Here is a 25980-nt window from a genome sequence, read left to right as displayed (position 1 = left end):
ATTGCTTGGAAAAACTTTCATTTATAAAATTTTGTATAAATAAGTCTTGATGCTAAATGCTTACCTGTGAAATCTATTTTCTTGGAGATGAGCATACCAAACATACTATAGCAGAATGCTGCTAAACAAGATCCACCAAGGAGTGTTATATATCCTGTTGAGCATTAGAGATGCTCAATGAAACTAGGAATGAATTCTACATTTTGGTGAATAAAATCAACCTTTCTCATTGAAAAGCACTTTGAGATTACATATAAAAATGAAAATGGAATAGAATAATTTTTTATAGATTTGCTGAGATGGGACCAGAATGTTCAATAATGAGATTTACACTGTCCAACAGAATTAGCTGATATGGCAGTGAATAATTATAGTCATCAAGAACATCCTGTTAAAGCACAAGAGCACCTACTGTGCTTTCAAGTAAGAGAAATTGTAATGTCAGGAGGGGTCAGAGAACTTTATTTCTATTTATTTGTTTGTTGTGCCTAAACTATTAGTGGCTTATATGCTTTTCTTCTTTCAGCTTTATGATGGAGATAATGAAAATGCCAATTTAGTTGGCACATTCTGTGGGTCTATGGTGCCAGCTCCTTTTCTTTCTACCCGTAATTCACTGACTGTGAAATTTATCACAGACAATTCTGTGGAAAGGGAGGGTTTCAATGCAACCTACACCACAGTGGATCGTAAGTATGCACATATACATAAACATATAGATTGTTGTGATCCCTTTTTGGAAATACATATTTAAATAATAAATCATCAAAATTTATTTTAGATATAGGGCCCAGGAAGGTGCGAAGACATTTTTTAGTATACGGAGCATCTACAAGCAAGCTAAAAGCAGCACTGCTAAACCCCAGTGCAATTCACATCAGTCTTGGCTGGTTCCGGGGTGGCTGTCAGTCTAGAGTGCAAAACAGGAACACAATCATACACTGTTAACAAATACTCTGGTACTATAGGGAACAAACATTTATTTGAGTTTTACAACACACAGCATTAGCATGTGTTTTACTTATTTTTCTTCCTTCTAGAGAGCCACAGTTAAGTACAAAAGTGTATTGCCCAGTGTAGTTTTGCTCCATAAATATTTCTTCCCAGTTGGAAAGGTTTTCACTCTATGATGCATTTGTTACTATTTTACACAGGACTGTGTGGAGGAGTATATAATGCAACTTCTACATCCCTGACTACAACGTCTCCTAACTTCCCGAATCAATATCCACCATTTACTCTTTGCACTTGGGTCATTGATGCGCCTCCGCAGCAGCAAGTCAGGGTGACGGTAGAGGTCTTTCACCTCCATTCTGGCCAGGACTGCTCTCAAAACTACCTCGAGCTCCAGGAGTCACCAACAGTAAGAAATTTGCAGTTGACAGCATTCCCCATTCACGTTCAGCTCCCTTTAGTCTTTGCAAAGAGAGGAGAAACCCCCCCCTTTGGTAACAGATTAACTGTGTGAGCAGCACATCCAAAGCATTACACACTGTGCCCCACTTGAGGTGTGTTAATGGGTATACAGACTTCATGGAAGAACACTATATACACATTGAATTAGACCTGGTAAGTATTACACAATTTTTCACAGTTGCACCAAGTAACAGAGCTGCCAGACTTAACACCCAGAAAATATTGCCCAACAGCAAGTTTTCATAAGCTAATTGTACTTCCTCCCACCCAAGAACCATAATAAAAATAAATACTCATGCCAAGAAGAGTGTTTGTAGAAAGCACCAGAAAAAAACCCAACTGTTTGTGTCCCTTGTATTATATTATTCTAAACCTTCTTTCCTTGTTTCTTATTTTGGCATGAAAATACCTGTTACATTTGATTTGTTTCTTGTAATAATTGAACAGAAAATGTTGAGACATTGTTACGTGATTTCCATGAGAACTTTAAAATGGAATTGCATAGTTGGTATAGAAAGTGCTGAGAAATCTGTTCACCTCCAGTTCAGTAAGTAGAAAACTGAATTATATCATTAAGTAACTTGTGACATGTATTGAATTGCAGCATAGCCAAGGATCAGTCCATAGATTCTGTGGCTCTGAAACTTTTCCAGTCCCTGAATTTTATTCTTATGATCGCACTGCCATCGTGACTTTCAAATCAGATGAATATATGATTAATAATGGAGTCAGATTTACCTATCAAGCTACAGGTAAGCTTGAAGAAATATCTAAAAAATCTACCTACCATTCCCTTTGTTGATTCCATACAGTAAAAAGCAATCAAGAGATCTGAAATGCTCGCATGTTTCTGGTTTTCTGTCTCAAGGTTGCAACAGAGAGTATAACCAGCCGTTTGGTTACCTGAAAAGCCCCGGCTGGCCTGGTCGTCATCCCAATAACATGGACTGTTCTGTCATTCTTCGAGCTCCCCCGAATCACACAATTTCTCTCTTTTTCCATGCTTTCCATTTGGAGGACAGCATCCAGTGTTCACATGATTTCCTAGAGGTATCAAGCAAGTATACATATTTTGTGGGGCTGTGTCAAAATCTGCTGAATTCAAAGGATATTAATAAGCTTGGATCAAGTCTGAGCTGAACTGACAGCAGGGACTAATTTATTGCTCCAATTTTATGGTGAAGGGTACTCAGATGTTTTAGTAGGAGGTTAAACAATGCATGCTATAGTAAGTCCAAAACCGATGAATAGTTTCATTATCAGCTAACTCATCTTTACATAGCTCTTGCTGATGTTACCCAGTTAACAGAACAAGCCAGGGCAGTTTTCATCCAATCTGTGCATGAACAGAAAGCCATAAATCTGAGTGCTTCTATTCCAGCAGTAGATTCCATCTGCTTGATATTTTTCTTAAAAATATTTTTTCTAAACAAAGCATTTTTTCTTTAGAAAAAGGAGCTCTAATAACAAGAGTAGGATACTTGCAAAGGTACTTTGTGTCAATAAAAAGCATATTCTCCTACACAATCCTCACTCTGTCCTTTCACGCTTGTTGAAGGTTTCCCTATTCACTGCCCAGATGACAAAAAGCAGATGTCTGTGGCAGAATCATAATTTAGTTCTCCTTTCATATCCTCTTCACTGTCTCAAGAAATGGATCTGAGCACAAGCATTATTGGAGCTCAAAAAAACCCTCAGATTAAATCTGAGCTATGTAATATGATCTGTGTCTTAATGTGACCAGGGAAAAGAGTGGTCTGCAGGGTAAAGAATTAATCTTTTCATCTGGAATATTAACATTTGTTCTGAAAAGTAAAACATGGGCTTGAATTGCACAAGCACATCTTAGTTCCTAGTCAAGTGATTTTTTTCAGTCAGGAGATGTACCACACCATAAAATTCAGCTGCCTGTTTCTGATGATACTTGTTCTGCGCAATTACTTAGAAAACTCAGACAGCTTGGTTAATGGTCTCTTTTTCCTTCTATACAAGAATATATAGTGGGGAAAATAACGGTATTAAAATGACAATTATAGTATGCATGCAAGTCACTACGTAGTTTGTGCTGTGCTTGCATAATTGTACTGCTGTATATCTGGCATAGGGATTTAATGTTGACAGTGTTTTTTGTGTCCCTTGAAGGTCAGAAATGGAAGTGATGTGCAATCACCACTACTTGGCAGGTTCTGTGGAAACACTGTGCCCAGTCCCATCTTCCCCAAAAATCACGTTGTCTACCTTCGTTTCAAGAGTGATTTTTCAGGGGCTCATGATGGATACGAAATTACTTGGACTTCATCATCAAGTGGTAAGGCTGTAATTACAAAGTAATTCCACTCAGCAATTGTACACAGAGGGAAGATACAGAAATGTGGAATTCAGCCTGCTCAGTCTGGGCCCTGCCTCATCAGCACTTAAGACCTTCCCAAGCACCCACAGTCCACCCTATCCAGTCACTGCAGGGAGGTAGTTGCTCCTGAAAACCAGTGGGGCAAGATCCATTTCAGTGGATGGAAGCAATTCCCTCTCTCTAATGTGGATTTTAGCAACCTCAGAGGATGTAGTCCACTTAAGGTGAAGATCTACCTCTTTCACTGAGAGGTCAGAAAATATCAGGAACATCTGTCTTGGAATCCACAGAGCGGTTGGCGGTGGTGATGGTGACTCAGCCTACTCCATTAATAGTCCAGTTATGATATGCTCAAGGATCTAGGCACTGCTAAGCCTGAAGAGGACTGAAATTTGCCCCAAGAAAATAGCCTAACTATAATGCTGTGTAGTGACCGTATAATAGACACATGCATAAATGGCTTATGAAATGATGGTGAGAATTGGGTGGTAGTTCACGACACCAAGTTAGTGGAGGTAGGAAAACTTGTGGCCAGCTGAAAAGCACTGCACAATAACCTTACAGTATTGAGTGGCTTGGTGATGAACAGGCAAATAAAGTTCAGTGTAGGAAAGTGTTGATGAAGAACATGGGCAAAAAAAAAAAGACAATCCTAACTTTAGTTACAAAAATACGGGCTCTTGAGTTGACTTTTAGGACTCAGCAACAAGATCTTGGGGGTAAAATAGTTCCATGAAAACAAGAGCTCACTGCTCATTAATAGTCAAGTAGGCTAGTGCAATGCTAGGAATTGTTGGGAAAGAGAGAATAGACAGCCACTGTATAAATCCATAGTTCACACACAAATGGAACGATGTGCACAGTTCTAGTCTCCTCCTCTTATAAAAAATCCAGTATAACTGGAAAAATTTCAGGTGAAAGAGCTCAACATAAAAAATGACTTCCGTATGAGTTATGCCGAGACTTTTTAATCTGGTTAAGAAACTACCGAGGTCTATAAAACTGAGTGATAGTGGATGGTAAATAGTGATCAACTGTTCATTGACTCTTCCCATAGAAGAACTAGAGGCCTTCAGATAAAGCCAGGAGGTGGTAGGTTCAAACCAAACCAAACTGTTCTTCACGCAGTATAGAGTTAAGCTGTGGAGCTTCTTCCCATAGTATGCTACAAATTTACATGCATCCAAGGGCTACCTGAACAAGTTCATGGAAAACATCTGATAAAGACTATAAATACAAAGATGCCATCTCTGAGATCTGTAAGCTGAAAATTCTTGAAGACTGTGAGAGTAATCTGGGGCATGATCTGCAGATGCTTACTCTTACTCTATAAACTTGCATTTCTTGCAGGGCATCTGCTTCTGCCCACTGTTGGAGAGTGAATTTTGGTATAAATGGCCTTTAGTTTCCTTAATATGACTATTTTCTCTGAGCTGTTCTCTGCATTTTTCTATGAGATGAGGATTCACTACTTTTCATTGCAAATAACAGCCAAAGAGAATTTGTCTCTGGCTGAGTAGTTGGAAACTGAACTGACCAAGACACAGACTTCAGACTTTGGTTCCTGTTTCAAAGAGTTTTGGGAGTTTTGATTTTTAATATCCAGTGATGGTCTAACGCTCGTTGCATATTCTTCTCAGGCTGCTGAAGCTAGAGCCTCGCTTTTGTGTCTTACTGGAAGAATGCTCTTACCCACATTCATTGCTCCAGCTCCCAGCATCTCTCTGTTTTTCAGTGCTACTACTAATACTGTACTAATGTACTACATCCTGTAGTATCTTGTGAAACTAAGCCTTCTAAGCTAATGAGTAGTGTCTGTTTCCAGGATGCGGAGGAACATTATATGGCAGCACTGGCTCATTTGCTAGTCCCAGCTACCCTGCAACTTACCACAACAACACTGACTGCGAGTGGGCCATTACTGTGCCCAAGGGACGAATTGTGACAGTGAACTTTGATTTCATCAGCATCGATGACCCGGGGGATTGCAGCAGCAACTATCTGATCCTTCACAATGGGCCAGATGCCAGCTATCCCCGAGCCGGGCCGTACTGTGGGATGGTATGTATTCTCTACTGTCTGTGACCCTCTAAGTGGTTAAAATGTATCTTTTACTGTTTGGTATTTAGGATTGTTTCCCCAAATCTGGCATGAATTCCATACAGAGGAGTGGAAGTGAAGGCATAAGGCTTGTGTGGCACCTTAGAAGCCTTCCAATGCAAACCTTACAGTGACATCTAGTGGGAGGCATCATCAAACTATTTTGCTCTGTATTTAGTTGTATTTGTGGTTTAAATACTTGTAATACCCTGAGGGAGAAATGCAAAAGCAGTATCTAGCACAGACCTGAGGTCCCTTCTAAGCTATGATCCAATTTGTGCTTCGGTTTTAACTCTCTGACTGGCCTTTCCAAAGGATCTGGATGTTCTATAAAGCTTTTCATTTTTCTTGTCTTTATTTTTAGGACACAAACATCGCTCCATTTACTGCTACATCTCATCAAGTCTATATAAAATTTCATGCTGAATATGTGACTTTACCATCAGGATTCCACTTAAGCTGGATGAGCTAGAACACTGTTTAGGAGAAATGTATTACTGTTCCTTGCTGTACTGAAGAGACTATAGATCATAAAATAAGTTTGAAATCCGGTTATGATAATTGCAACTGAAGTAAGGCCTTTTAAAAATTACTGTAAGTGTAGCTGTAATGAATTTGGAGTTCTGTCAAAAAAAGTGATCTCCCATTGTACTGAAAATAAACTATTATCTACCCAACTGTGAAAATGAGGGTTTGCTAGGTTTTGAAACATATTTTTATATTCTTCCACATAATTTCAATCGTTCTGTGTATATATGCCACATTTAATGCTATAGGAAGTGAATTAGCCAGTATAAAACATAAACACAAAATATTCAACATGAAGTTGATAAGATACAAAGCTAAGATACAAAGTGTCTTTAAGTAGTTCTACAGTTATGTGGTTTTTGTCCCAAGCAGCTTTGAAAGCGTTACCTAAATTTTTATTCAAACTACAATAAAATGAGACATTGCTAAAAAATGGCCCCTGTCCTACTACCATTTACAGAGATAACTTTTCTGTAATACTGCGCATTGGATATAAGAACCCGGCTGAACAACTACTCAAGCATTCCCTGAAGTTTAACACAGTAAGGACATGCTGTGGTATTAAATCTTAACCACATCAAGAAGTCACATCAGGATCATGTTCAATATACACAAATAGCTGTGGTTATATTTATTGAGTTATAACTTTAAGCTTCAAAATCTATTTTACAACTGAATTTATGAAAAATGTGTGAGATTTTTAGTAACCAATTCACCTTCCTAGTCAACTTGTAGGCAACTTCATAGACATTTGTGAAACAGATAGAACTTCAGAATAAGGCAGACATGAAAATAGCAGTTGACTTGTGACTAGAATTCGTTTGTTCCTTCCTGAGGCGAACACACATCATACATAAAAAAAGTTGATGACGGGGTATACAGAGAACACTGATTCCCACCATGAAACAGTTTTTTGTCACAACCCAGAACGAATGACCAATTCATTTCCCGATCGATTGTCAGCGGTGATGGACAGGCAAGAGCAACTTACACCACAGTGGAAGAACATGGGCCTCATCAGAACTTTCACTTCATAACTATTACAGAATCAGTCACAGTGAAAGTAATTCCTTAACATGATTGTTGCAATAATTAATTATGAAATGATGTTAAAGTGTTAATGGCAGTTCTAACAAAATCTAACAAAACACAAAACAGACAAAAAAGGGCAAAAAGGTAGATGGCAAACTACAAAATACAACTCAAAATGATTTGGTAATAAGTTTGAAAGAGAAACCTGTGAATTCCCACTCACCAACAGAATGATATGTAAGCCAGCATTTTAGAATCATCCAAGCACCAAGAAAAACCTAGCCTATGTATAGGTGATACTCCTGCCAATGTGCTGAAGTATAACATGGAGAAAGGAGAAATATCTGTATTTGGATCAAACTAGGAGACATCTATGTCCTACTGAGCTGCTGGCAGAACAAAAAGTTCCTCTAATAAGGGAAGACATAAAAGACCATATAGTCAAATTAAAAATTTTCAGATTCCTGCCCCAGAAAACTTTTGCTCAGAGTCCACACCAAACTGATTTCATATTAGCAATCAAGGGACGATACAATCTTTGTCCATAAAATCTATTAAAAAGCCCATAAGGGGGTTAGCAAGCAGAAAACAAAGTCATCTGAACTACCTGGACATAAAGGTACAAAATAACCTCTAAATATAGCAGCACGTAAGAAAGATGTTGCAAGTACAATCAAGCATGGCTTCGACTGATTGCCTGCAGAGATCAGGAACAAGCCTGTTTCTTCCTTGTGGATGGCTGCATCACCGGGCTTTGTGAACATCCGTTGTGGTTGTGACCTTCCCATGAATCCATGGATTTGGTGCAGCTGGTGCAGGGCAGAGAATGCCCTCAAGATCTGGCTGCTGTCTCTTCTTTCTAGGTGGCTGGTCATGGAAACATCAGATTTTAGGTGAGAATCAGCTTGGCAAGAACGTTGTCATTTTCTGCATTTGACCGGGGGGAGCACAGCTCAGCCGGAAGCCACAGGTGAAAGGGAAGGGCATGTCTCCCTGGTAGCGCTCTGTGGTGTGTTCACTCCTCTTGTTAAAACCAGATCATTCCTGGTGGACAATGAGTTCTGAGGTTAAACCTTGGCCTTGTCAGCAGTATGACAGAGCATAAACTGACACACGATAGAAACGTGTGCATGGTTTTAATGAATGAAGTTAATTAGCAGCTTTTTGAGACTGGTATCAGTCACACATCATCCAGTTTATGGACACAAAGTTGGGTTCCCCGAGGACACCCCTGTTCCCCGAGCTCACCGTGCCAAGGCTGGCCTACTGTTGACTTGGTGAATAGTACGGAGATGCGATCTGGTGACCTGTGATGTGCATGAGGCCACTCTGGCAGTTCCCTGATTCTGGGGAACTGCAGTTAAACTGATGAGTTTGCTGAAATCTGTACTTCAAAAAGATTGATTTCACTACGAGAAAAAGCATGTTTCACTTTAAAGCAGGTTAAATGTTTTCGGACACTTTTGATATGGTAAATATTTGCTCTTGGCATGAATTTCTGTCACAATGTCAAACAAATTTTATGGAATCACTGAACTTCTGCAGAAGAAAAGAGTAAAGATCACTGTGAATGGGAGGAAATGTGTAAGGTTTTGTCGTGTTGGGTTTTTTTTTTATTCTAACAATAACTAATGCTTGGTGCATCTTTAAATGTTACAAATACTCCATACCTGTGCATAATTTTATTTACAAATGAGTAAAATGCATGAGGGTCTTTAGAAAAAAATGAAAGTCCAGCAGAGAATTTGTGCTCATGAAGACTGTTGAATGAAGCTGCTGGTACAAGGTTCAATTGATTTAGCCTAACTGACTCTTGCCAAAAATAGTCGAAGTCTAAAATTAGAGTAAATTATCAAACCCATTCTTTAAAAAAACATGAACAAAGTAACCCACTGCTGTCCTCTAACATTTTATATGAGGAAGCACAACAGAAATACCACTGCAGAAGTATTAAAGTGGAGGTCCTCAGAGGAGAGAGCTGGTGCTAAGCCATGTTTCTGTCTTGGAAGGTAAGGTGTCATTTAAAGCACTTGCTTTAAAATGAATGCACAGCAAAAGCAAACAGGAACAACTAAACTGATAATTTAAAAATAATAATTCCATGAAACTTCTGTGTGTGTTTTTTGCAATATACAATTCAAAAGACAAAATCTGTGTTTAATTATGGCTTCATCTCACAATACTCCCATGAATATCTTTGCTTTTATATCTGAGCACATTGCTGTCTATTTTATAGATAATGTCATAGTTGTGAACACTGCACGTCCATACCATAATACCTGCATGACTACAACCAACCTCCCCCTGTCAATGACAAAGCATGGATAATGAATGTGCATGTTTTCACTTCCTAGAGCCTGCATGTTTTTAACTTACATGTCAATCTTCTTCTGCATGTTAGTATACATATTTATTGTTATATAACGGTATATTTTATGAGACAGTTATATGTGAATGGTAAGCACACCAAAGACTAGGATTTGAAGAACAAGCACTAAAAGGTCTGTAATAGCCCCCATGTGGCGGGGCTATTCTTTATAAACATTAAATGAGAAATGATACCACCATGAGATCATTGAGACTATTGTTACTTGAAGCAAAGGAGAGAGAAATATACAGCTAAAATGCTAGAAATTGTGGTGCTGGTCAATTTAAAACATTAGCTAATTTTAGTTAAATTTACAAAACAATTTTGACTGAAAAACAGTTTTCCCTTGGCTCATAAAGCAGAGGAGGTGTCTGTTTCCCACATTAACTCAAGATAAGTGTCCTAGGCACCAGTATTGGCATATTTAGTGTAATTATTTTTTGTCAGCTGCCAAACTGAAACCACAGAATTATTCTGCAGTCCTGGTTAAAATGAAATGTTAACAAAAATTCATAGCATTGACTACTGTTCATAATAACAACAACAGCAACAACACAGGATTACTAACAAAGAAATGTTCAAAATGTTTTTAGCTGATAATAAAAAGAGGCCAAATTCTAGAAGTTTGCTTTTATAAGGCAAAGATCAGCAAAACATATATTGTGTGCCAGTTATCACACATTATTACTGTAAGGCATGTTAATAGCAGTGCCCAGCAGTACACAACTGGTTTTGCAGGTGGATGTTGCTGTCGTATCATTTTGATAATATGCTAATCCTGAATTAATGACGACTGTTACAATAGCTTTTCTTGGAGAGGAAAAAAAAGGATAAAAATAGAATAATGTAAAACTAAATTTCCTTGGTTAGAAGAACTACCTAGGACAGCCAGAGCGAGGGCAGCGTCAGAGCCGCTTGTCCCCTTGCTGCTCCCCAGCACAGTGAGAGGAGCCAGCAGAGGCACATCCAGCGCTCGCTGCCCGGCCGGAGCAGGCGGGGGGGGGGGGCCAGTGCAGGGAGCAACCGCTCAGGCTGGGGGGACCAGGGCAGGGAGCAACCGCTCCCCCTTCTTACCACCACACGGCAGCCACCACTCTGCCATACAGTCCTGGTCACGCACCTACCTCATAGTCACGGACTTCAGCCTGCTGACCTAAGGACAGAAGGCATACGCCAGCCTCTCCAAAGAATTCAGGCATTTGCTCTACAAACATTTAAGCCAAGTGACAAATTTAGAACAAATCTGACAGATATCAAAGCTGTTTCATACGCAAAAAAAATCAGTAGCTAGCTAGTGCAGCAAGACCTAAACTGGAAAAACCTGTGCTGTGAGCTGAGCTGCCGTGCACGTGGGGAGGGCTCCACCGGGTGAGCAGCCTCCACCAGGGAGTATAGAGCGAGCTGGGGTCGAAGGGGTGGCAGAGGAACTGGATGTACTGGGAAGAGGTGGTAGGGGATAAGAGAGGGGAGATGTGGTCACTGCAGTAGCATAGGCCCTCTGCAGGAAATACTCTTCATGGGTACAACTGCTAACGGAACAACCTGAAAATGCCGTTATCAAGATGGGGGAATGACCTGGCCCCTGGACAGTGTGCCATGCCTACTTACTTTCACACTCCTTCTCACCCAATTGGTGTGAAGTGCTTCATGCAGAGCTGAGCAGCTTTAAAAGGAAGGCTTGACAGCAACTCCTCTTGGCCAAATCCAATGCAGACCTGACTAGGGTACTGATTAGTGCGTTTACTCACAGGAAAGGTTTGCTAAAGCAGGAACCAAAGTAGATTGCATAGAAGGTGTGAGGGATAGATGAACTGTTTACACAACAGGATAATGAAATTAGGTGTATGGTAAAAAAACCTCAATCCTGACAAAAGGGAGTAATGGCAGAAGGTTTATTAAACGGGAGGTAATTAAATACTTGTATGGTTGGGGTCAAATATGGACATCCAGGCCATGTGCAATGTAACACGCTGTTGTTTTGATCACTGCATAAATGGGGCAGTGAGAAGACAGGTGAGGTTCTCGTCTACATCATGGTCTTGTACATCTGAGTGACCGGGCATTCTGCTGAGCAATCTAAAGAAAATGCAGTTTTGAAGGAAACACCTGAAAGCAGCCTTTAACTTCAGGAAAGGATTCGAGGTAGTAAACAACATGTAGGGATAAACATACTACAATTCTGCAATCCAGAAGTAAATCCTTACATTCCTAAAAAAAGGAAAAGCTGAAGTTACACCTCCAGCAGTTTTTCTCATTTGCTGGTTTGGCACCTTCCCATTCATCATCTTGGTTTCTGTGGATATTATTTTTAGGCTTCTAAGTAACACTGCGCAGTGCATAGGGAGCACACATGCAAAATTCAAGGCTGTGGTTCTCAATAGGTGGCCTGACCTTAGGTCATTTTATAGATTTAGTCATTAATTGCTCTGAGCTTCCGTATCTGTTGAATGACACTAAGTAGGAGCTTCTTAACTCTTATCAAAGATGTTATATGCATAAACACATTCCAAACAGTAAGGCTGTAATTCTAACATCATGGTGCAAGGTCAATCAAAGGCGCTCAGAACCTGGGCCCAGCCTTGTGACCAGTTTTGCAACTACAGCTAACTAGAAAATCCACACAGACACCTGAAGAAATGGAAACCACTGATTCAATGAACCCAAATTTTTTTTGCAGTAACATCTTTTGCCTTAGGTAGCCTTTGCCAAACTGTGGAGTGCTCCAAAACCCTACTTGGCCAGTTCCTAGGGAGCCCGAGCTTTCCAGCTCTGTGGCTCTGCAGCTTCTCCTCCCTCCTGCTGCTGACCAGCTGGGACATGGAGTTAACCCCCCATGCTGAGCTGGGCCCAGCTGGTTTTGGGACCCCAGCCAGGGCACAAGGAGGTGCTGCTGTGGGACAGAGCACCTGCACACATTCCTCCTCTGTGCAACATGGTGCCATACCCACCACAACCCACCTTCTTGGGTTTACATTTGTGAAGTGCTTCCCAAGTGCTGAAGAAATGGAAACGGCGTTAATGCTGTATTTTGAAAAGACAGCTGTGTGAGCATGTGGAGCTTACACCATCCAGATGTACAAGCACCCAAGTGAGCCTGCTGAGAAACAGGCCACCACCCGAGCAGCAGCACTAATGCAGCTGTTTCCCCTCCTAACGTGCCAGCTCCATCAAGGCTGCCCTGCATTTGTGGCAGGTCCCCCCAGTCTGTAACCAGCCTGTCCCGCTACCTGGCGGAAACCACACGGCAGCCCGGGCTCCTCTACCGCCCGGGCTACTTCTGCGAGTCTGGCGATGGCATGCGGCTGCCCAAAGCCGCACTCGCCGGGAGCTGGCCCAGCAGCGGGACGCCAGGCCCAGCAGCGGGCACGGCGCTCAGAGAGTAGGACAGGACTGAGCCCACCACACACGGCCGTCGCCGACCTCCGCCACTGCGCATGCACCAAACCGCAGTCACACAAACGAAACCACAGAGACTTAACGGCCTAAACCCCACTATCACCTACAGGGCGCATTTATTGGCCAGCGAACCTTCCTCCAGCGCCTCCAGCCAATGGTCAGTGGGCAGGCATTAAGGAGGCATGCTGATTGGTCCGGTATCTTCCTGGCCGTGGGTGGAACCGCTCGGGTGGGCGGCTGGCCGGGAGTGGGGAGCGCTCCCGCTTCCCGGGGAAGGGCCGTAGTGCGCCTGCGTGCGACGGCGGAGGAGGCGGTGGGATGGGGCTTCGTGGGGCGTGGCGTGCGCGTGCAGTCGCGGGGAGCCGCCCGCCGAGCGCTGACCCCGACTCCTTCCCCGTCCCGCCGGGTTCCGCCATAGCACCGCGCGGTGAGTCGCTGTGGGGACAGGGGTGGGTTTGTCCCTCTGCCCGGGGGCGGGAGGGCGGCCGGCCGGCCGGCATCCCGGTCAGGGCTCCGCCGGGCTGGGGCGGCTGCGAGGAGACGGGACGGGACCCCCCGGCGGCGCGGAGCGGAGTGGGCGGGCTCGCTGCCCTCAGTCCCATCAGGGTGGGAGCTGTGCCCGTGCTGTCCCGGCGCCCCCCGGCCCGCCTCACGGTGTCCGTTTCTGCCCCGCGCAGACCATGTCCAAGTCGCTGAAGAAGATCGTGGAGGAGAGCAGGGAGAAGAACCAGCCCGAGGTGGACATGTGTGACCGCGGCATCTCCAACATGCTGGACGTGCCCGGCCTCTGTAGGTACCGGCGGCGGGCGAGGAGAGCGCGGAAACTTCCTTATTTGTCCCGGGACGAGCCGGGGGCGCGGCCGGGCCTGGGCGCGGCGGGGCGGTCCGGGCCGCACCACACCCGGCCCCTGGGCGGTGGGGTACCCGAGCCTCGTCTGTGCCGGGGGTGGCCTGAAGCTTTGGGCGTCGGGGGCTTGGGGAGGAATCGCGGGCAGGGGGAAACACTCTGCTTCTAGTTCCCGACAGCACCGTGACGAGCTGTGAGTGTGTTCAGGAGAGCCCCTGCTCCACTGCACCTGCACCGTGAGGAGCTGGGGCTCCTGCCTGTCTCACCCTTCACCTCTGCCCGTGCACTGGCTGCAACCCTAAGTACTCCCTGACTCTCACTATGTCATTCTGGCACTTGAGTGATGGGGAGACTCGGCCTCCTGTCTCTCCTTGCCTCTCCCCGCTACTGAAGCAAAACCACCAGCCAAGTAGCAGCTCCACTGGTTTTTGAAAGGGACAGGGTAACATTAGCCTGGAGCTACACATGGCTCATCGCTGAAGGAGAGTGAGGTAATACTGTATTACAGATACAGCTGTGTCATACTTTGGATATTGCATGATTGCATATGTTCTCCAGAATTGTGATAGTATGTTGTTATTAGTATGTTGCATTTGCTGTAAATTAACCACAGCACATGGAATATACCAATAAGAACATACTGTCACAATTCTGGAGAACACATAAACAAAGAGGAAGGCAGATAACTTTGCCTTACTTTTGCTTTGGCTAAGAATACGTATGATGTTGTGGTATAGCTGATATGCAGTAAGTTAAAGTTGTGACTGGCTGTAATGTGCCACAGGCTAAAATTTTCCTGAATGCATGATGTAATAAGAAAACAGCAAAATCTAAAACATACCACTTACTTGAAACTCTGTCTCCTGGCCTAGCTCTTTACCATGTTTGTTAAACTTGATAGCAAGTGTACGTAACTCATCTTACATGATGGAAGTGAGTTCAGGGAAACACGTGGCTCACTACCAACTCACCAGTGCCTGCAGAGTTGGGAGCAGCCCAAAGTATCGTCAGTCCCATCAGTAAGGGAGGAAGACTTAAGTACGGTTTTGCAGAACTAGGTTCTGTACTTAAGCCTTCATCCTTTACTGATTCTTTCCCGCTTCCGAGTTGTGCGTGGGATTTCAGGAAGATTACATTGTAGAGCCTATTTATATATGTACTCATGTTAAATAGAAAGCTTCACTGTATTTCTATTGGATGAACAATTGTTTGAGACAAAGTAGCGTTTAGCTCAGGTTAACTACAGACCCACTTTCAGAACTCTGCTTACCCTTTTCAGATAAACTAACGCATTAAGAGTGTCGGGCACCAACAGAGTACTGTTGCTTTTGTTAAGTAGACCTGGTGCCTATTATCCCCACTAAGGCACATAATTAATTAGCCAGCTTTGATCTTTCAGGCGGGGGGAAAAAAGGTAATGTTGAAGCACATCAGTAATGCCAGAGTGAAAAAAGCTTTTCTTGTACAAAGACTGTTTGGGGTTGGTTGTGCAGGCAGGGGCAAGGACCACGATGTGGGTCCCTGATACTGTGTTGCTAATTAAGCATCTGAAGCTTGTTTGGCAGGGTGCTTCCTACACAAAATGTAGACTTGTGGTACCCTAGTTACACTGCATCAGTGTGCCGATACTCTTGGTGCACATCGTGTAACTTGATTTAGCACGGAGATTTGGGGCCTTCTCCAATTTGAGATGGCAGTTAGGGAAGGGGGAAATGATGACTGGTTTCTGTTCAGTTAATTGAGACCTTCTTGCTTTTTTCAGTTACTCTGCACTTTGGCAGAGAAGGCATTATAAACTGGGGGGCTTGGGGGATTTTTTGGTTTGTTTTTGGTTTGTTTGTGGGTTTTTTTAATCATCAAGGTATTTGCCACTTTCCATCTGGAGAAGGAATAACTTCCTCCAAATATGCCTTTAAAAAGATAATGAACAGGTATTACCTCTGAATTTTAGGTAATGGTTTGAGAAAATGTTAAACTTGCTTGTTTTCTAGCCCTGTCATCTGACTCCTAATGGCTGACCTTTTCTGGTAGAAATTGGGTGTTTTGGGTTGCTCTGGCTCTCAGAACTGGCAGGGAAGCTAAATGAGTCTGACCTGGTGCTTTCCCTTCTAGGTGTGTTGGATATTTTCCCAGTGCAGTGTTAAAGCTTGCCTTTTTAGAAACTTTGCTTTTTCCATGAAATAAAAATCTTTGTTAAAAACAAGCATCGTGACTCACGCCCAGTGACTGTTCTTTCCTATCATCTTGTTTTTAATGAGGGCCACTAGTCGATGTTCAGAGATAAGGTTAGGTTATGATTGGAGAGAACATTTTGGTGCTGTTTTCCCTGGTTTTGGCTATTTGAGGTTTAAGGCTTTGCTAGGTTGTAGGATACTCTTAAGTGATTGTGTTCAATAGCCCCCAGTAGGGATCTTTTCTCATGTAATTACTTAATAGTTGTGAATGCCCCCCTCTGCCAGTCACCAGTAACTCTTAAAATAAGCTGCTTCCCATAGTCTTGGTTACTCTTTAAGAAAAGGACCAAGCCTTGTCCCACTGCATATTCGAGTACTTGCTGCAGAGTGGCTGGTGGACTTGTATTTAAGCTTTCGTAATTTAGTTCACATAGAATAAATGCAGACACGTGAGTTTGGAAGCAGTGCACTGTGTAGCATCTGCTCAGTGTGCCAATCCCCTTCCTGCAGGTGCAGACCTATTCTTGTCATGTGGGTTTAAAAAACCCAAACAAATCAGCTGTAAGTGATCATAGAAAACTGGTGTTATACGGGGGGGGGGGGGGGGGGGGGGGGGAAGAGAGGAAAAGAGGAAGGGGGGTGTATGCCCTGGCTTGGGTAGGATTTTCTTCCGGCTTCTCTCTCCAGTCTAGTGCATGACTTGCTACAATACAGGGCAGCCACTTGTGTTTTCTTTTGCCCTGAGTTCCACCCTCTGTAGCAGTTGTGGGAGAGACCAAACACACCAAACTTGCCTCTGTCAAATGCAAATGTCTCTTTCCAAATCAAGATGAAATACTTTTCCTGTCTGGATGGAGATTTTCCTGTCTGGATGAAGATGGTATCTGAAACTGTCTTAAACTATCTTAGACCTAGAAGCTTGGCAACCTCTACATCTCTTTGTGCTTTTGTGTTTATTAAAGGGAGAGTGGAATTGTCATCTGGTTTGTAATGTGGGGGTCAGATTCACAGAGAGAAGTTCAGCAGTCCCTGAACCACTGCTTGCTCAGGAGTTTGTTAATGTCATTAGAAGTTGAGTTCTATTTTTTGGAATATTCCTCGAATCCAGGCACTTCCGTGTTTTCTACTAATGACTTAAAGTACAAACTAGGATTGTTCTATAGGCCTTCAGAGCATCTGAATTTTCAAGGCTTTCAGAAATGTAATATGAGAAAACTCTTTTCAAAGATATTCTGTAGAGAAGAGATTTCATTTGAGACTAAAAACATGCTTTGATGTAGGTGTTCCTACTACTGCAATGACCATGTGAAACAGCTTAAAAATTTAAAGGCTTTTCTTATTGTTCTGGCATGCGATAAAACAAATGTTACAGCATTTGTTAGCACATCTGTACTATATTTGTGCATCCATACATGAATAGTTTTAAAAAATGTCTTGCCCCATGGAAGTGTTCTAACGTGGGGGTTTTTTGATTCCATATTGTGAAATAAATAGATTATTTTTTACAAAGCACCCAGATATTGATAGGTAATGGCAGAGAGCATTAATGCATGTCCCGTAGTGGGAACAATCGTATTCAGCAAGTAGGACATGTTGTGCCCTTTCCCTACCCTGATGGTTAGGGCATTTCTTGGTAGGACTTTAAACAGCCATCAGCAATTATGGAATTGTTCTTGGAATAGGGACCAGTCTCTAATCTCCAATTTATTTTTCTTTAAGTGATTGATATGGGGAAGGTATGAATTAAGGAATTATTTCGACCAAATAACTTGAGACATCTGTTGCTCTGTAGTCTTGTTCTCAGGGAAAGAATATTGGATGAAATCCTATTTACTCTGTAAGTGTTAATTTGCTCTCATTATCATTCCATCTGTAAGCTATTCATATTTTACATAAAGTACATGCTTATGTGGTAGGAATTAACATGCCTAGAATTTTTTATCAAAAAGTTAGTGTTGATATAATTGTCCACTCCTAAAATAACCAAAGCACAGGAGATTGAGGGACAAGCTACTTGTGAGTAGTTTTGTACGATACTGCAATGCTCTTCCTGCATTAACTTCCTCCAGTGGGACAGGCAATGTCTTATCTTTGTTCAGCAAGGTCTCTGGAGTCTTCCTGGTTTTTGAGGTTTTTTCCCTTTTTTAAAAAAATTAAGTCTTGTCATCTAAATATTTTACATAAAGCTAATTTGCTGGGCTTGGCAGCAGTATATACTAGGGCCTTGATACTAGGGCCAAAAGGGAAGAGCTCAAATATTCTTCCCACTCTGTTTTGAAGCAATAGTGGCACTGGGACCATAATGATTATTTGTAGTTACTATACAAGTAAGTTGCTCTGGCAAAGAGTAGTATCCTGACCCTTAAACTTCTGTGTGGATATCCGGTGCATTCTTGACATCAAAATAACTTATCACCTGTGTGCTGATTACCGTAATGCTACCAAGGCACCAGAGGTCTGCAGTCCTCAAGGAGCTGTTGCTTCATGTCTAGGAGCTCCTCCAGTGACATCGCTGAGAGATTATAGTGTGGGAATCGCAGTGCCCTTCGAGCCTCAGGGGACTGGCACTCCGGGAGAACCGTCTGACCTGTTGAGTGGTCCTCAGCGAGTCCTGCTGCTTCAGTTACGTTTACCTGAGCTCCTATGTCCAGAGCAAAATGGCCCCACTGGGCCCCCTTCAGCCTTCTAGATGTTACTTGGTGATGTTAATTAGTTGCTTAGGATAGATGTCTTTATCAGAAGAGTTGATAGTATAGTTGTCATGCAGAATTGACTATATATATATAGGATGAGGAAAACCAGTCAGCTGTTCCCACAGCACAGTCCTTTGCACAGGAGTAGATGAGTGGCAGTGTACTGAAAAACTTGGGATTTCCAGGGGCTGGTTGTTTCACACGGCTCAGTTTAATGCAAGGGAGCAAATTCCCCTCCTTGTAAGGAGGGACCAAATGACACTTTATATCTAGGCTCTCTTTCTTAAAATGCTTGCAAATCTGTCTCCAAACTGGTAGTAGCTTTGGACCTTTCAAGATTGAATATCTTTTGTCCAGAGATGGCTACAATGCTGCCAGAAGTAGTCCAGAGCACAGATGCTTAAACCTTTGCTCTTTTAAAAATAATAACGGAATGTCGCCTATTTTGTTCCTTTGAGGGATATCAGCCCGTTTTGCAGGTCAAAGACGCTATTGGATTCTTTGTCATGCGTCAGGATTGACTGAGATAGTGGAGTTTCAGACAAGGTGTCTAGGCTTCAGTTGAATTTAGACAGTAAAGTCCAGATGGAAATGTCTTTGGTCTAGGGATTTTGGCTCAAAATTTTCGACATTAAGACTTTGTTCTGTTCTGTATAGACATGTGAGAAGAAACCCTTCTGAAAATAGACTCTGTTGAAGAAGGCAGCGAGGTGACAAATATGGAGAGGGACTAGTGAGAAAACACTTGTAAGCTTGTGGTGTTAAAAGCCAGCAGTACACATGGCTTGACGGTTTAGTCAGCAGGCTTACCTTTAAAAACTAAATATGCACAGAACTTCTTAAGATACTTAAATTCAGCAGGAGTTTGTTCAGAAGACCCAAGTCTGGAGCTCCAAAGCTTAAATGCCCTTGAGTAAGCATCCTCACTTCCTATGTACAGAAGTAATAAAATTGTGGCAGGAAAGGTTCACCATATTCACAGATTCACAGATTGGTAGCGGTTGGAAGGGACCTCTAGGGTCATCTAGTCCAACCCCCCGAACACATGGATTAGATCAGGGTCTGTCTCAGTTCTCTATTTGTAAAACACTTCCTTTTTCTTACTCTCTTGTTTCTCAGTTCAGTTTGTAAGTGATCCAGAGCAGGTACTTGCATGTGTGCTGCTGTCTAGCACTTAGTGCAGTTCAGTGACTTCAGAACTACAATTTCTGCGTTGCAAATGAGTCACATGCAAGTGATGTCTCCTCATAAGTTGGCTTCTTTCAGGAATTATGAATATTATTTGGTGTGCCTTTTCTTTTAAATATTGAATTGCATCTTGAGCACACAAACAGAAAATCCTAAACATTTCTTTTAGTCTATTTGAGTTGTCACTCTGATTTGCATGCTTTAAACAGGTGTTTCACTGAGTTGGCCATGAATGGGGATCAGGACTAGTTCCTTACTACTGCCTTAGAGTTTGTTTTATTTTGATAACCTCAGACATGTCTAGCCTTGGTGTTAACAAAGTCATATCCTCTTCATAGATAAGGTGATTCATAGGCAGAAAAGAATTGAGGAAGGCCTGTCTTATTGGTGGATATAAACTAAATTAGAGCCTTTCCTCATGTAGTAGGTCTAGCTGCTTATTACAAGGCATGTAATGGGGATTGCTGGTTTTAATGTAATGAAGTTCATTATAGACTCCCAACAAAATAAAGAACATATTACCTGAATTTTAGATTCTGTACTAAAGCTGGCAAAGCTCTGTGCAAAACTGGAATGGACTGGTCAGTGGTGACAGCTTCAGTCTTTGTTCTGCTTTAATAATCCAAACGAAGCATCCACTTCAAAGAGAAAAAGAAATAGTGCCAAAGTTCTCTTAGAATTCTCTCTGTGCCTGGCTGCCTGGCTTGACTTTCTGGTCCCTGCACCTGCAGTTCAGCTGGGGTGCTGCAGACCTTTAGCAACAGCGATGCAGGGGTCCCTCCTGTTAGGAGTCCAGGTGTCCATCCTGCTTGTGGTGAGGTGCTGGCTTTTTAGTATGGAGGTGAGGTGGTGTTGGTTGGTCTTGTTCTGCCACTTTAGTTCAATTTCTCTGCTTTAAAAACAAATCTTAGTGAGGGGGGAGCAACTTTGTAAAGTATTGAAAACCAATTTTTATTTTTTTTTTTAAGGCAGATTAAACAAAATCTTTACTTTCCAATGCTACTGGCATGGGAAGGGCAAAGCAGAGATTCTGAAATGTTCCTGTACCCCAAATCTTCAAGAGCAGAGCTGGAATGCCGTCTCCTGGATCTGGTGCTGGCAGCCAGAGCCCTGCTCTTTGTAATGCTCCACTTTTCAGCCTTAAAGGCACTCTTCTTGGTCCTTAATGTGCAGAGCTGCCTGACACGCAGACATTGCAATTTGCAAAGGCATGATGATGTAGCTTGTACTCATGGTTGCCAGTGTGAAAGGAACGGAGAGTACAAAGCTGGTGGAAGTCTTTCGTACATGTTGTGTGCTTTTTTCCCTGCCTTTTTGATCACCTAGGATTTATTTGAACATTTGAGGCTTGGGGAAGATATTACTTGATTAATTGGACGTTTCCTATATTGGCTTATGAGGGAGAAAGGGGGCATCTTGGACAGGAGGATGTTACGTGGATGAGCACGCAAGCTGTTTGAGTTGTAATGCAGCAGATATTCATTATTCTCCTTGTGAGATGGGAGGAAACGGGCTAGGGCAGAGTAGGTAACTCCACTGTCTGATAGGAAAATTGTTTCTCTTTAAATACAGTGGAGCAAGGCTGATTTCTTGTTGATGCTCTAGGCAAAGCCTCAGAGCTCTAGAATGACTTGTTTTGTAAGTTAAATGCAGGAAAAGATGTTTTTTTCCTGGCATTGGTGATGTCAGTTTGGATCTGGCTCTGATCTAGATTAAGTTGCCTTGGAGCTGGAGATGTCACACTAGAGCACTTCTCATCTCGGGATGCTAACTGGTAGAGTTGTTCTACTGGTGGGTGTGTTCTTACTAGTCAAGGCTGGATATCAGAGGGCAGTGAAATGTTGAATTTCACTGATTGTCGCAACTATTAAAATATCTAAACCAAGAGAAATAAAAGCATAAGGAGTACTTAAGCATTTGTTCACAGGCTTGTAACTATCATCTCCAGCATCTTCTCTTTTTTTTTTTGTGTAAATTGCATTCCTGTATTTAGCTCTATGTGTAAGTAATCAATAGTGTTAAGTGGTTGCTCAGATCCTGATGTGCCTTTTATGTTTTAAAGCTTAGAGCTCTCTGTGGAGGCTGCTGTACTTGTCTACCCTTCAGTGCTATTTTTTTATACAGTCCTCTGATAGGCTTTCTATGGGCTTCACTCTCTGTCCTCCTGTTCTGCTTCATGTGCTGGTGCAGGCCGTACTTGGAGCACTCATATTTCAGGAGAAATTTAGGGTGGGTTCACTTTCTTCCTTTCTCCTCCCTGCCTTTCCTTCCTCCACAGCCTGCAATTGCACAGGGAACTGTGGCGATGCTTTTCTTTTTAAACACTGAACTTTCTGATCTGTTTCTGCCTTTGAGTGTCTGTTTTAATTCTGCTAACAGGTTACATTTGCCTGTGGTAAGTCATAAGCTTTCAAGGGTTAGCTGAAACAGATTGCTGTATCAGTAATATCAGTAAGTAAAAGCTCTCCAAGCTGTTTCCTCCAACTTGCAATTAATAAGTATTGATAAGCATGGCCAGTTTTCACACATGCTGGCCAGGGTATCTTGGTTCCTTAAGGCAGCACTACCCCTGTGGGCTGTCTCTGGGCTGATGTCGGTGATGTGTGTTGCTTGAGGAAAGCTCTGAGGGGTGAGAGATGTAGCACTACAGCTGTCCTTCAGGTAGGAAAAGTTCCCAGCTGCCTAGGAGGGGCAGCCAGGTAGGTTCCAGAGCTGTTTTGAAGAGGCTACACTGGAAATAAGGAAAAGATGTAGGGGAGGAAGATCTCTCAATTTTTTCTAGTTCAATAAAACACAATAAACCTTTTGCAGGGAGGAGGAAGATGTTTGAGAAATACTTCAAGGTGCAAGTTTCTCCTCTGGCTATTTAGCGTATTTTTCTGATCAGATACTGTTGTCAGTTGGGCTATGGAGCTTCTAGGGAAAGTGATGGTGATGTGCAAGGTGGAAGTAGGCAAGAAGAAATGTAAAGGATGAGGAGGTGCAGGACGAGTGCTGGTCTCTGTAGCTGCCCTGTGCCCTGCATTCATTTGTTCTATAAGGTGGAATCTGAAGGGCTTTGATCAATCAAGTCTTTCCATTAATTTGAGTAAATATTGCATGTTCTCACCAGGCCATTCGCCACACAACAATGCTAATCTGCTACTGTGCTTCATGGGTGTGAGGTGGTAAATGCAGCTATTGGTACTTAAGACTTAAATCTAGCAGTGACTTGATGATAATGAATTTGCAACATGTGGAAATGTAATTGCTCACGTGGCATTTGTTCCTGTTGGGATAAATGTTGACGTACCTATCAGGTTTTCCTTAGGAAGGATTCAAAGGGTGGAAATGAGAAAGGTGTTTGTGTGTCCAGAACCAGACCTCTGCTGGGAGGCACCGGTACTTACTGCTCAAGTCGTGTTTGATGCAGTAACAGAAACCAGAAATAAAGGGGCAGAGGAGTGGCTGGGTATGTCCTTATGCCTTGAGCTTGTCTTCTTTATTGTGATAGTGCATATGAATCTAGAGTTACTGAAGAGGAGAGAATAACTTGCTTCTTTTTTAGCTGAAATAGATCATAAATCGTGGAATGGTTTGGATTGTAAGGGACCTCAAAGATCATCTAATTCGAACTTCCCTGCCATGGGCAGGGACACCCTCCACTAGACCAGGTTGCCCAAAGCCCCATCCAACCTGGCCTTGAACACTTCCAGGGATGGGGCATCCACAACCTCTCTGGGCAACCTGTTCCAGTGCCTCACCACCTTCATCATGAAGACTTACTTCCTAATATCTAATCTAAATCTACCCTCCTTCAGCTTAAAGCCATTACCCCTCATCTGACCACTCCATGCCCTTGTGAACAGTCCTTCTCCAGCTTTCTTGTAGGTCCCCTTTAGGTACCGGAAGGCTGCTATAAGGTCTCCCCGGAGCCTTCTCTTCTCCAGGCTGAACAACCCCAACTGTCTCAGCCTGACTTCACAGGAGACGTACTCCAGCCCTCTGACCATCTTCATGGCCCTCCTCTGGCCTTGCTCCAACAGGTCCATCTCCTCCTTGTACTGGGGCCCCCAGAGCTGGGCGCAGTACTCCAGGTGGGGTCTCAAGAGAGCAGAGCAGAGGGGCAGAATCACCTCCCTCGATCAGCTGGTCACACTGGTTTTGGTGCAGCCCAGAATACAGTTGGCTTTCTAGGCTGCAAGTGCACATTTCCAGGTCATGTTGAGCTTCTCATCTACCAACACACCCAAGTCCTCTTCAGGGCTGCTCTCAATCCATCCAGAAACAAGTTCTCAGTTGCCATGTCCATAAACTAACTTCTTTCTCTCTTCATTTGCAGTTACATTGTCTCATATCACACAGCTGGTTCTGAGTCACAACAAGCTTACCAGTAAGTATACTTCTGTTTTCGGACTTCATTACAGGCAGTTAAGCAATATTTGAAAGCTGACACTGCTAGTTTGATTTTTTTTTTTTTTTTTAATAGAGAGCAATGTCACTGTTAAGAGTGCTTTTTGGCGAAACACTTCAGTTTTAATAAGGAGATTGAAGATGTGACTTAGCAGCCATGTTGTACATGTCTTTCCAACTTCAATACAAATCTTCCACATACTGGAAGATCTGTAATTCTCAGTCTTGTTACCAGCTCAGCCAAAAATCCATTCTTTACCACAATTCTGAACTCCTTATTTTTAGATGAGAACTTTTGATTTATTTATTTTAACTGTATCAGAAATGATAGGGTTTATGTTTTAGTAGATGGATAATAAATTTGACTGAAGCAAGTGAAAATAAATTGCACCTCAATTACATTTTATCTGTAACCAAACGTATGTGAGCAAGGGCAACTGAATGTGAGTTTCAGGCATGAAAGTCAAGCAGTCTACTTCAGTCAAAAAAAACTTTTAAGTGTAAGTTGTCTCTTGCTTATACTGCACATACCACCTTCAGTTACCAGCTTCAGTTACTATTTTGTGGATCCTACTTCCCATAGTAAAGAAGATGTTAAGTGAGTTGTTGGTGAATAGTATGTCATGAGAGTAACATAAATGTGAGACTTAACCTAGTGGAGGCAGATATCAGATTGACTTTTGCAAGGCAAAAGAAATTATTCTTTTCTGAAAGAATGCTTCAGGCTTACCCATCGGTGTCTTGTGCAAACATTCCTGCTTCTTGGTTATTGAAATACAAGGAATGAGTTTCATCTGATCCCTGTTATTGTACATCTTCTGAAGAGAGGAAAAATGTTGGTTTTGTTGATGTTCTGCTTGTCCTTGCCCGCGCTCTGCATGTGCCAGTGGATTTCTATCTCAACCAGTCCTTCCCTTTTTGGAACTGAATTTTTGAAGAGTGCATGAAATGGGGAGGGGAATGGAACCACCAAGGGAGCATGTGTTGAGGAGATGAGTGGGCAGGTGCTTTGGCACATACCAGTCTATACACAAGGAAAGCTTTACAAATTGAGACTGGGGGTTAAAAAACCCCCAAAACCAAAAACCACCAAAAAACCAAAAGAAACCAACCCCACCACCAAACAAACCAATAAACCCCAACCTATTGAACTCTGAACTACTTGCGGCGTGAGCTGTAAGATAATATGTGTTATTTGAAACATATGCATTAATGTGAAAATGTCGCTTAAGGCTTTGAGCATTTGCAGAGGATTAAGCATGAGGAAAAAAAGAAAATATTCTTAGATTCTAGCACATAAACACTTCTTCTCTGGATGCAGCTTATTGGATACTAATGTGTAGCTTAAAGGGTTTGTTGTTGTAGTAGTAAATAGGTAAAACTATGGGCACTAGGTAAGTGGCTGTGAGAAGTCTGAATTAGTTATTCTAGGCCCTGCTTCTGACTGTATAAAGTTAGACTGGCATCTTTCTATTTGTTTTTGTCCCTATGGTAGT

General features: G+C 42.6%; 2 protein-coding genes across 4 annotated transcripts in view; both read left to right on the top strand.

Annotated features, from left to right (window-relative positions):
* CUBN (cubilin) overlaps positions 1 to 6896 on the top strand; it is a 145756-nt gene extending 138860 nt beyond the window's left edge. For both annotated transcript variants that reach the window (XM_054817922.1, XM_054817923.1), the window contains exons 61-67: positions 527 to 689; positions 1155 to 1363; positions 2021 to 2168; positions 2285 to 2466; positions 3559 to 3724; positions 5592 to 5827; positions 6231 to 6896. In XM_054817922.1, coding sequence (XP_054673897.1) covers positions 527 to 689; positions 1155 to 1363; positions 2021 to 2168; positions 2285 to 2466; positions 3559 to 3724; positions 5592 to 5827; positions 6231 to 6338 — 1212 coding nt within the window. In that variant the 3' untranslated portion in view covers positions 6339 to 6896. The remainder of the gene's footprint in view (positions 1 to 526; positions 690 to 1154; positions 1364 to 2020; positions 2169 to 2284; positions 2467 to 3558; positions 3725 to 5591; positions 5828 to 6230) is intronic.
* Positions 6897 to 9357: 2461 nt separating this feature from the next.
* Positions 9358 to 25980, top strand: part of RSU1 (Ras suppressor protein 1) — a 112808-nt gene continuing 96185 nt past the window's right edge. The window contains exons 1-3 of one of the 2 annotated variants that reach the window (XM_054817309.1): positions 9358 to 9435; positions 13868 to 13979; positions 24414 to 24464. In XM_054817309.1, coding sequence (XP_054673284.1) covers positions 9418 to 9435; positions 13868 to 13979; positions 24414 to 24464 — 181 coding nt within the window. In that variant the 5' untranslated portion in view covers positions 9358 to 9417. Of the gene's footprint in view, positions 9436 to 13453; positions 13618 to 13867; positions 13980 to 24413; positions 24465 to 25980 lie in introns of those variants that run through there. The other variant, XM_054817310.1, reaches the window with a different exon arrangement.

Source organism: Grus americana, chromosome 2 (genome assembly GCF_028858705.1).
Source record: "Grus americana isolate bGruAme1 chromosome 2, bGruAme1.mat, whole genome shotgun sequence".
In the NCBI taxonomy this organism is placed as follows: domain Eukaryota; kingdom Metazoa; phylum Chordata; class Aves; order Gruiformes; family Gruidae; genus Grus; species Grus americana.
Note: the sequence above shows the minus strand (reverse complement) of the source record. Positions and strands in the feature narration are given on the sequence as shown.